The sequence below is a fragment of the Bos indicus x Bos taurus genome, chromosome 5, assembly GCF_003369695.1.
Source record: "Bos indicus x Bos taurus breed Angus x Brahman F1 hybrid chromosome 5, Bos_hybrid_MaternalHap_v2.0, whole genome shotgun sequence".
Taxonomy (NCBI): domain Eukaryota; kingdom Metazoa; phylum Chordata; class Mammalia; order Artiodactyla; family Bovidae; genus Bos; species Bos indicus x Bos taurus.
The window spans coordinates 87,948,410-87,959,546 of NC_040080.1; the positions used below are offsets into that span (position 1 = coordinate 87,948,410).

Genomic DNA, 11,137 nt, shown 5'->3' on the forward strand with positions numbered 1-11,137 from the left:
CAGCAGCAGCAGTGTCTGCTTCTGTGGCAGGTGAAGCTCAATCAGGCAGTCTGTACAGAGAAACTCGCCCTTTAAAAAGTGTCCTCTAACCCCTCATGCGCATGGTGTGTGTGTGTGTGTGTGTGTGTGTGTGTGTGTGTGTGTGTGTGTGTGTGTGTGTGTGTGTGTGTGTCTGTCTGTCTGTCTGTCTGTCTGTCTGTCTGTCTTTAGGGCTGGGGACGCCCTGAAGCAGGTTGAGGGCAGGTTCTGTGATGCATCTTTCTACTCTCAGCATCTTCACAACTCCTGTACTCAAAGACTAGCTGAGAATGGTTTTGGCTGCCAGCGCTTTCCGCCTCCCTCCTCATCGGGAACCTTCACTGGAACCTTTCCCCGTGTTTCTGGGGGACCGCGGAGCACCTCCACTGGTCCGCCAGCTTCAAGCCCCGAGAGGCGCTGCTCCCCGCCCCGCCCCCCTCTCCTCTCTCTGCTGCCCCCTATCGGCGCCGCCAGCTGGGCTGCGAAGGGCGCACGCGCGCTCACCCCGGCGTCCCCGAGCCGGCTTGCGCACCGAGTGCATGCGCACCGAGTGCGTGCAGTTCTAAACACTCGAGAGGCAGGTAAACCCGCAGTATCCGGCGGGTGGCAGGGGGTTCCGGCCCGGAGAGGAGCTGCCGGGAGTTCGTGTCCTGCAGGTCTGGGGTCTTCGGTGTTCGCTCCCGCCTGGGCGACTCTGGTGGGCTCGGAGCGCGCTTTTTGACAAGGGGCGTGAACTGAGCCCGCCTCCTGGAGCTGGGGGCGGAAGAGAGTGGGGACTGTCTGAGGCCTGTTGTTAATTTGGGGCTTGTTGTTTGTCCGGGAAGGTTTTTTTCTAAAGAGACACAGAGTTTGCAAGTAGCAGACAGGAGGGGTGAGCCTGGACCTCGTGGGAGCTGGGGTGCCCCGATTCCCAGGACGATGAGGAGCTGGGCAGACTGGCGAATGCGGTCCCTGTTTCCTCAGGCCGTGTGTCGAGAGTCGGTGGTGGGTTAGGGAGCTGTGGTAGAAAATGAGGGGCCTGGTAGAAATTGTGCAGGTGTTCGGGATCACACTCGGGAGGGGAATTTGGTCATTTTTGTGTGCACTCACTTGCCTCTTTGCATACTAGGACATGACACAAGGCGCACATCCTGGCCATGGGGTCCCGTCATTCCACCTATGCTCACCGGCCTTTCAGCAAGAGAAGGAAAGCAGATGACACTGAGGATTCTCTGGCCGAACGGGAGCAGCAGGAGGCTATTGCTCAGTTCCCCTATGTGGAATTCACCGGGCGAGATAGCATTACCTGTCTCACGTGTCAGGGGACAGGCTACATTCCAGGTGAGTCTTTGGTGATCATGGTAAAAGATGATTCCCCAAGGAGAATGCCAGGATACCCACAAAACTTCTCCTTTCTCCCAGACTGAACTTTTTTCCTTGCAGCAGTACCACGGTCACAGACCATGCCCTGAGCAGGAGCCAGCTCAGCTGGATTGATAAACTTGGGCAGGTTCCCCAGCTTCTCTGGGTTTCCTGATATCTGATAGCCTTACTTTTCTTCACTTTCACTCTTCTATTTGTTGTTTTCTTGGGTTGGAACACGTGATTTGCTCTACATTCTGCAGTTTGACGTACATTTCTTCACTGCTGACACTCAGGGCCTGGCATGGCTTTGTGAGGGAGGAGGAGCAGACACCATCTTGGAAGCTTCTATTCAAGGAAGCAGATAGTGAATCATTAACAACCTAAGGTCTAAAAAAAAAAAAAAAAAAAAATCAAGTCGGGGGAGAAAAACATGCCCAGGACTGGAGCCTGGATTGGGTACAGAATTATCTATCACTAAGTTGGCTCTCAAAAAGTCTTAGCAGTTTAGATGGAGGGTCACAGAGGTTTAAAGCTGATAAAAACCTGAGAAATCATTCAATCCAAAGCCTTCATAGTATAGATGAGGACACAGTGGCCTAGAGAGGTAATGACTTACCTAAGGCCAGGCAGCGGTTCGTAACCATGCCTCAGCTCAAGGCCATGCAGTAAAGCCCGAACAAGGTCCGAGATTTCTTCTTCTTCTTAGTATTTATTTGTTTGGTTGCTCTGGGTCTCAGTTGCGGCCTGCAGCATCTTTAATTGTGGCATGTGGAATCTCGTTCCCTGACCAGGGACAGAACCCGGGCCCCCTGCATTGGGAGCACCCAGTCTAAGTCACTGAGCCATCAGGGAAGTCCCCAGATCCTAGATTTCTCAGCTTCCATGTCAGAGCTCTGGCAGCACTGATAGACGTAATTTGTAGCGCTCTCTACAGATTTATTTGTTTCTTGTTCATGAGACCCAAACTGGTATCTTGGAAACAAATAATCCCGGACAAGTATATGTTGTGGCAGGCTCCTGTGTATGTGAAGGAAAGTACTGTCACACGTGGGATTTATTTTACCAAGATTGTCAATTGTTTCTTTTCTAGAGCAAGTTAATGAGTTGGTGGCTTTGATCCCTCACAGCGATCAGCGGTTGCGTCCTCAGAGAACGTGAGTCATCTGAGTCTCGCCTGTTAATGCCTACAGCCGTCCCTAGTCCTTTTTTCTGTGTATGAATGCCAGTTCACTTTTTGAAACGGTTATCTGTTCTTGTAAAATTCCCCACTTCCTTTAATACTTTTTGCTTAAGCAAGATGTGTCTGCCCTCCTCGCAATCTGGGGAAGGAAACGTGAAGCTAGAAACACTCTGAGGGCCGAGGCTCAAGCGAAGGAGCTGAATTGGGAGGAATTGCAGAAGAGGGTGTCCTGGCAGGGGAAGAGATGTTTGTGTCCACACAGCTCCTCTCATCAGCTTCTTTTCCCAGATTGCAGACAGCATTCAGAGGGCTTTGAAAGGCTTCTCCCGCTCTACACCTTCTTGCTTGGTTTGCGATTCCTGGCCCTGTGCACTTGCTTGTTTCTCCCTTCCTCATTCCTGGTTTTGCGTTTTATCTCGATTTACTGGACCTTGGTATCTGACTCCTGGGCTTGGTTGTATGCTTTGTCATTTGCAGGAAGCAGTATGTCCTCCTCTCTATCCTGCTCTGCCTCCTGGCGTCTGGTTTGGTGGTTTTCTTCCTGTTTCCACATTCAGTCCTCGTGGATGACGATGGCATCAAAGTGGTGAAAGTCACGTTTGATGAGCAGAGGTCCCTTGTCATCCTCGCCATCACGGTAAGATGAGGGCCGCCCTTCCTGGGTCGTGCACCTGCAAGTCTTGTACCCAGGACACTTATCGTGTTTCCTCACTTGCACTGACGCAGGCCACCCTGAAAATTAGAAATTCCAACTTCTACTCCGTGGCAGTGACCAGCCTGTCCAGCGAGGTTCAGTACATGAACACCGTGGTTGGGTCGTACACGACGACTAACATCTCCCTCATTCCGCCTCGGAGCGAGCACTTGGTATGCCTGCCTTTAGGAGCCTGGCCCCACTGGGCTGTGAAACGCCGTGGCCTCGCTCCTTTCCTCTCCCTCTCCTCATTTCTACTGGTAGGAACTAGCCGATGAGGAAGAGCTGACAAGCTCTGTAATTATGAAATATTAGGGGAAAAAATCAGCTAAGAATTAAGTGTTACGGAAGCAAGAATTTGTAGGAGAAAACAGTTCACCAACAATCAAGAAGAGGCCTTAGGATAATCTGGGGCCCATTGACCTCTCAAAAGGGAGGAGGTGGGAAGTTTTGTTAGAGGCTCATGGTCTTAGGATTAGTGACAACATGGGGGAAATATTTTATATGTGATAGAAGAATGCTCTCAGGTTCTTGGGTTGCTAGTAATAGAACTGTTCTGTGTCAAGCTTGCCTGGCCACAGACTGACTCTGGTGTCTTGTTTTCAGGTGAATTTTACCGCGAAGGCCGAGATGGGAGGACCATATTCCTATGTGTAGTAAGGACAGTGTTCTCTATATGTGTGCATTTTATGGGATGAAAGGGGTTCAGAGTTGAGCTCAATTGAGGGGAGCTGGTCCTGCCTAAAGTTCCAGCCTTTTAGCCTGTGGGTTTGCTATCTTGAGATTTTTTGGAAGGATATGGTATTTGATATGTGACTCAAGTGCTCAGATTTCTGAAAAGAGAACATTAGGCCACTAGAAACATTTCCAAACTCGAGCATTTTGTGATGGGCATTAAACACAGAACAAAACAAAAACCAAGAAGATAGTGATGTGGGAGGATGGAAAGACACTGTGGGGACCTGGAACCAGTGAACCGGGACAGTGCTTGGGCCAGGAGGGCGGGTGTCGGGTAGGGGAAGCACCCAGATGGGGCTGAGTGCTCCTCAGTTTGACAGGGCAGCTCAGCATTCCTGCTGACTCACCTGAACTGACCATCCCTCTGTTGTTTGGCAGCTTCTTCTGCACGCTACCCTATATTGGAGTGCACAACGTAGTGGTCTTCGTTCGGTATGTTGCTCATTTCCTTGTGCCCAGGGCCTAGACTGGCAGGCCACGTGAGCTGGCCAGCCTTGCTCGCGAGAGCCTGTGGGACCCACAAGGCAAAGAGGTTATGCTGGATGCACTGTAGGCACAGTCACGGCAGAGCCTTGCTGTCCTTGAGATGCGGTGTCCAAGTCCCGGTCACCAGGCACCAGACTCAAAGGAAGCAGTTAGATAAAGAATTTTCTCCATGAAACGGGGTCCAGTTGTGTGATCGCTTTGGAATCCTCATGGGACTAGTAAAGACGGGAAAAGCTTTCTCAAGGCCTAAGCCCAGGGCATCCAGCCAGACTTACTTTCTAACCACACAAATTACCACATGTCATGGACCTGTAGGGTTATTTTTAGAACCATGACAATTAAATTTGCAAGTGACAAGAGTCTGCTGCAGACATTTGAAATATGAGGGTTTAGAGCAGGGTTTTTTAGCCTTGGCACTGTTGACATTTTGGGCCAGACAGTTCTTTGTTGTGAGGGGCCTTTCTGTGCATTGTAGGATGCTTGACAGCATCCCCGGCCCTTACCTGCGAGGGGCTTATCTCCTCCCCCGCTCAGCTGTAACAACCCCAGATGTCTAGACACTGCCAGAAGTTCCCTGTGGGGTAAAAATGTCCCCAGCTGAGAACCACTTATTTAGAAGGTCATCTCAGGGCACAGTGTCTCTGGGGATATGAAAAGATCCTCTGACTTCCTGGTTGTGTAACCATGAAGACATGCGTCTGAGACCTGTGTGTTATCGCCTGAGCTTGCAAGAATTTATTTGGGCAATCTCTCTTACTTAATTTATCTCAGAAACAGAATTAATTCTCCTCAGTTTTCTTTTCCCTAGAACTTCGGTGAAGATTTCCTACATTGGCCACGTGACCCAGAGCTCCTTGGAGACACATCACTATGTGGATTGTGGAGTAAATTCCACAGCAGTTTAGAAACTGCTCTCGGTTCTTCCATGGCAGCACCTGTCAGAAGAGACACAGCTTCTCTTCCCAGGACCTGAGCCCTGTACCTGCCCCAAGTGGTAGAACCAGAGGAGAAATTGGTTCTCTCAATCCCCAGCCACTTGGGAGGAAAAGCCCTTCCCTACCACCAGTGACCTTTCTCAGAACCAGCAGGATCACTGCCTAGCACCTAGCCGACGCCAAGCAAATAGTAGGCACTCGAAGAAGGTTTGATGAGTTTGACTGAGATCTTTTCAGCTGTTTGGGGGCAGGGGTGGTGTGATACATTGAAATCCTACCAGGGTTCTAGGTTATCAGATGATACAATGTTACAGAATTAGGGCTGTCAGTGTAGCTGCAGAAGGGCCTCCTCACAGAAGCAGCAGCAGGGAGGGAGCATTTGAATACATTGAAGAAAGCACACAACATTCAACATGTGAAAGTTTTTCATGTTTCCAAATGCCTAGGAACTTTATTTAAAAAAAGAAAAACAACTCTTTTTTTTTTTTTCTGTAGAAAGTTAAAATTGTTTTTACTAAGAGTCTATGTGGGGTGTAATTTACCCTCCATCCATTGGCTGGAACATGGATTGGGGAATTTGGTAAAAAAAAAAAAATAAACCCTGCTTTTGATTGATCTGTGTCTCCTCTGATTTCCTGGATGTCTCAAGTGGGCACCTCTAGGGGACCGTAGAACAGTTGCCTGCGCAGTGGATCAGCACAGGATGGGAAGGGAAGAGAAGCCCTGATGGGAAGGAAAAGCAGCCTCCTGCCAGGGAAGCCTCACTCTTGTCGGTCAGCCTCTGGTGATGACAGGCTGTGTTAGTGCTGTTTTAGTGCCCCCTGCAGGTTTGGAGAGGTAGCGCAGTGGCACCTGGGAAATGAGAAGCTGCTGCTCTGAGGAGGAATAGCAGTAGCAGTGTTAGTCGCTCAGTCGTGTCCCACTCTTTGCGACCCCATGGACCATCCCCCACCAGGCTCCTCTGTCCATGGGATTCTCCAGGCAAGAATACTGGAGTGGTTGCCATTTCCTTCTCCAGAGGATCTTCCAACCCAGGGATCGAACCTGGGTCTCCTGATCTGCAGGCAGATTCTTTACCGTGTGAGGAGGAGTAGCTTGCTGATTAAGAGGTCGTGGTGTGAAGTTGCAAGTGTCTTGAACGTCTCCACGCTCTTGGCCACTGCAGAGCAGGCTCCAGCCCCAGGATGGCAGGGCATCTGGGGGAAGCTTGAGTAGTTCATTTCAGAGCTCCGCTAAGATAGGCTCCGGCTCCTTCACGTGCTCTGGTGCTTCAGGAAATACCTAACAGCAGTAGGTGGTGGCTGGGGGTCTGTTTTTTTTGCCCCCATTCCCGTAGCTTGATTTTCAGTATTACTGAGTCTTCAGACTGAGGCTAAATTTCCTGGCTGGCTGGCTGATTCTGACCATGACTGTGTAACCCAAAAGCTGAGTTTCCCTGTTAACCTGAATCCTTTAACGGTCTGTATGTACATGATGGTGATGACTGTTCTCTGTGTAAATGATGAAACATGATTTGTATGGAGGCACAAGTGCACCAGTTTTGAGAACATGCCCTAAATACTTGAAGATGTTCATATTGCTTCATTTTTTCTTTTTCCATTTTCCAAACAGCCTCCAGCATATTTTTCATGTGATTCTCAAAAAGCTACTCCTATTGGTACTTCAGTTTTGAGTAACATTTTGTGACTGTGTGCCTCAGTAGCATTTCTTGCACCTCAACATTGTCTTTAAATGCAGGTATAATATTCAAATGAGAGCAGTTACATTTTTAAACATAAAGGAATAAGTCTGATATGCAGATAACACCACCCTTATGGCAGAAAGTGAAGAGGAACTAAAAAGCCTCTTGATGAAAGTGAAAGAGGAGAGTGAAAAAGTTGGCCTAAAGCTCAGCATTCAGAAAACAAAGATCATAGCATCTGGTCCCATCACTTCATGGGAAATAGATGGGGAAACAGTGGAAACTGTCAGACTTTATCTTTTTGGGCTCCAAAATCACTGCAGATGGTGACTGCAGCCATGAAATTAAAAGACACTTGCTCCTTGGAAGAAAAGGTACAGCATATTGAAAAGCAGAGACATTACTTTGCCAACAAAGGTCAGTCTAGTCAAGGCTATGGTTTTTCCAGTGGTCATGTATGGATGCTAGAGTTGGACTGTGAAGAAAGCTGAGCGCCGAAGAATTGATGCTTTTGAGCTGTGGTGTTGGAGAAGACTCTTGAGAGTCCCTTGGACTGCAAGGAGATCCAACCAGTCCATTCTAAAGGAGATCAGTCCTGGGTGTTCACTGGAAGGACTGATGCTAAAGCTGAAACTCCAGTACTTTGGCCACCTGATGCAAAGAGTTAACTCATTGGAAAAGACTCTGATGCTGGGAGGGATTGGGGGCAGGAGGAAAAGGGAACGACAGAGGATGAGATGGCTAGATGGCATCACCGACTCGATGGATATGAGTTTGGGTGAACTCTGGGAGTTGGTGATGGACAGGGAGGCCTGGCATGCTGTGATTCATGGGGTCGCAAAGAGTTGGACACGACTGAGCGACTGAACTGAACTGAACTGAATGACGCTATAAACTGTCATGTCTGTTTACATCCTCAGTATCCCATCCTGCACTGTAGGATGCTCTGAGTAGTTGGGTCATGCTCTCTGTTAATACTTAAACAAATGCATGTAGAATTTGCTCTCAGTAACGCCAAAATAGAGGAAGTGGTTGGCTCAGCTGTCATTGCCATCACCTTTATACTGGATTGAGACTTGGGAGGAATGCATTTCTTTTTAAAATTTTGTTAAAATATAGTTGATTTACTATTTGTGTTAATTTCTGCTGTGCAGCAAAGTGATTCAGTTATACATATATATATATATATTCTTTTTCATATTCTTTCCCATTATGTTTTACCACAGGATATTGACTTTAGTTCCCTGTGCTATGCCATAGAACCTTATTGTTTATCCATCCTGTATATAATTGTTTGCACCTAATCCAATTGTTCCTTCCCCCTCCTTCCCTCCTCCTTGTCAGCAGCAAGTCTGTTTTCTACGACTGTGAGTCTTTTCTTCTGTTTTGTAAGTATGTTCTTTTGTGTTGTACGTTAGACTCCACATATAAGTGATATATGGTATTTGTCTTTCTGACTGACTTCATTTAATTTCTGGGTCCCTCCGTGTTGCTGCAAATGGCATGATTTTGTTCTTTTTTATGGCTGAGTAATATCACCATGTATTCCGTGTGAGCTATACACACACACACACACACACACACACACGTACACACGCACACTTTCTTTATCTATTGGTCTGTTGGTGCGCATGTAGGTCGTTTCCATGTCCTGGCTGCTGTGAATAATGCTGCTGTGAACACAGGGGTGCGTGTGTCTTTTGGAGTTACAGTTTTGTCTGGCCGTTTGCCCAGGAGTGGGATTGCTGGATCACATGGCTACTCTATTTCCATGTTTTTTGAAGAACTTGCATAATGTCTTCCATAGTGGCTATACCAATTTACATTCCCACCAACAGTGTAGGAGGGTTCCCTCTGCTCCACACCCTCTTCCACATTGATTATTTGTAGACTTGTTGATTAACGGTGGCCATTCTGACCACTGTGAGGTGGTACCTCTTTGTAGTTTTGATTTATATTTCTCTAATATGATGTTTAGTATCTTTTCATGTGTTTATTGGCCACATGTATGTCTTCTTTGGAGAAGTGTCTATTTAGGTCTTTTGCCTATTTTTCCAGTTGGGTTGTTTTTTGTTGTTATTTAATTGTATGAGCTGTTTGTGTATTTTGGAACTTAAGCCCTTGTCAGTTTCATCATTTGCAAGTATTTTCTCTCAGTCCATAAGTTGTCTTTTTGTTTTGTTTATGGTTTCCTTTGCTATGCAAACGCTTATAGGTTTGATTAGGTCCCAAACCACAAGAACACTATTTACAATTATATGCCAACAATACCAGGTCCCTTACAGGCTACAGTATACCTCCACTATCTGTTCTGCAACACTCGTTACCCCAAAGTAGGATCCCTGAGACCTCTAAGTCAACTGTCCTGCTAGGGTTTCTAGCCCCAGATGTGAAACAAATTGTTGAAAGAATCAGTCTGTTTGTAAAAGTTCTACATGAATCTAGGGGTCCTAAATATTTCTCTGGGCAAAAATAATCCTCATTCTTTGCCTTTTAAAGTAAGACCCTTCACCACCTCAAGTTTCATTCTGTTTCTTCTCTTCTTTAGAATAGGAAACTATTTTAGAAGTTTGTCTGTGACGTACCCTGGCTCTTGAGTAAGTCTTCACTGGAGTCAGTCTCCTGGGTTCCACGCAGTGCCAAAAACTAAAGCCCTTTGAAGCTGGACACTTTGTTAGAGATGAGGAAGCTCCAGAAAGGGACAGTAACCTGACTGAGGACTACAGCTAGTCAGCCAGGTCTGTCCACCCAGTCCTGCTGGGGTCAAAATGTTATCAGAGGTTATTGTGCCTGGAGAGACCTGCCTTTCCTGGGGGCATCAGGGGTCATGGGAATCGGTGGCAAGCCTCTGGCCCCGTTTAAGACAAGGCAGTGGTTATACTGCATTGCAGCACTGCCACCCAGGGTGGCTTTGATCTGACCACAGATGCAGGGCTTTCTGTCCTGCTGCTTCTCTTCCCTTCTGGGCCATTCATCAGTTACCTATGCAGCAGTTGCCGTTTTATCTAGGTTTTAACTGGGTCCCCGGGAAATGGGTGGGCTGCGAGAGATCAGCTTGATATCCTGGTGCACATGGGACTCCTCTTACCAGGGTCTGAGCTGATGGTCGGATCTACTGAGCCATTGTAGAGTAAGTAGCCACTCCACCATGGCCAGTGAAGTGAGCCAAGGGGCAGGATGGGCTTTGAGTGTGGCTGACAGGTTGGAACCAAACTCAACTATCAGCTCCACCTGTGGTCTGAGGAAGTTTTTGTAAGCACCTGTGCACCTCTCCACACTGCCCCCATTAGCTCTTTTGGTATTTAGAAGTGTTATTTAAATTATGAGAGAGCTCTTCTAATTCTGTTTGTATTGTACTCTTTTAGTTTGTCATCCACCAGCCCCCTCTAGTGGAAAAGGTGTCCACTTCCTCATTTTTTGCCCCACATACACAAATCTGAAAAGCAAGAAGTAGAAGGCTGTCCATTCATAAGCCCACAGTTAAGACATCTGTGGAAGCTTCAAGTGCCAGCCCAGGAAGTGAAGAATAGGGGCCAGGAAAAAGGAATAAGGGGTGAGAGTTTAGCCCTAACACTTCTCTTTGAACTAAAGTCTTAGGGAAAGACAGATAAGTAGGTCAGCAAGATTGTCTGATTATGTGCACTTATCATGGGCCTCTGTGGATTTACTCCTCTCCCCACATCGTGCACCCCCTCCTGCATCTCTGATCTCTCCCCAGTAGCAGGATGCAGCCCGTCCCCCACAATCCCCATCTGAGCTCAGAGCGCATCTCTCCTCTTGCACTAATCCGCCCTGGAGGTGTGCCCGGGTTTATGCTCAAGAACAAGCCCCCCCACCTCTGCCTCGGGCCTCCCTTCCCAAACCTTGAGTCTCTGTTTCTTGTTCACCCCTGGGCTCCACTCGGTGCCAGGGGCTACAAAAAGGCAAGTTTGTGTGAGGTGGCTAGACCAGGCAGTGTGGCTTCAGTCAAGAGAAGGCCTGAGGACAGCCGTTTTGTCCTGCCCACAGAATCCAGGACTCGTGGAAAATAAAGAATAAAGCACAAAGCACAAGCCAGTATG

The 11,137-nt window shown here is 47.8% G+C and overlaps 1 protein-coding gene across 3 annotated transcripts; it reads left to right on the forward strand.

Annotated features, from left to right (window-relative positions):
- Positions 1-496: 496 nt before the first annotated feature.
- Positions 497-6,010, forward strand: TMEM106C (transmembrane protein 106C). Of its 3 annotated transcripts, none has more exons than XM_027542685.1 (8): positions 497-595; positions 1,127-1,338; positions 2,453-2,516; positions 3,020-3,179; positions 3,269-3,409; positions 3,843-3,892; positions 4,353-4,406; positions 5,269-6,010. In XM_027542685.1, exons 2-8 carry the CDS (start codon positions 1,155-1,157, stop codon positions 5,363-5,365), a joined length of 750 nt encoding a protein of 249 aa, XP_027398486.1. In that variant the 5' UTR covers positions 497-595; positions 1,127-1,154; the 3' UTR covers positions 5,366-6,010. The 3 variants fall into 3 exon arrangements, with proteins under 3 accessions (XP_027398486.1, XP_027398485.1, XP_027398487.1); XM_027542684.1 differs by having other exon boundaries at positions 534-674; XM_027542686.1 differs by lacking the exon at positions 497-595 and adding an exon at positions 794-889.
- The last annotated feature ends 5,127 nt before the right edge of the window (positions 6,011-11,137 follow it).

Coding starts and splice junctions, on each gene's coding strand:
- TMEM106C (XM_027542685.1), top strand. CDS start 1,155: ATGGGGTCCCGTCATTCCACCTATGCTCACCGGCCTTTCAGCAAGAGA. Junction 3,893..4,352: donor GGACCATATTCCTATGTGTA/GTAAGGACAGTG, acceptor GTTGTTTGGCAG/CTTCTTCTGCACGCTACCCT. Junction 4,407..5,268: donor AACGTAGTGGTCTTCGTTCG/GTATGTTGCTCA, acceptor TCTTTTCCCTAG/AACTTCGGTGAAGATTTCCT.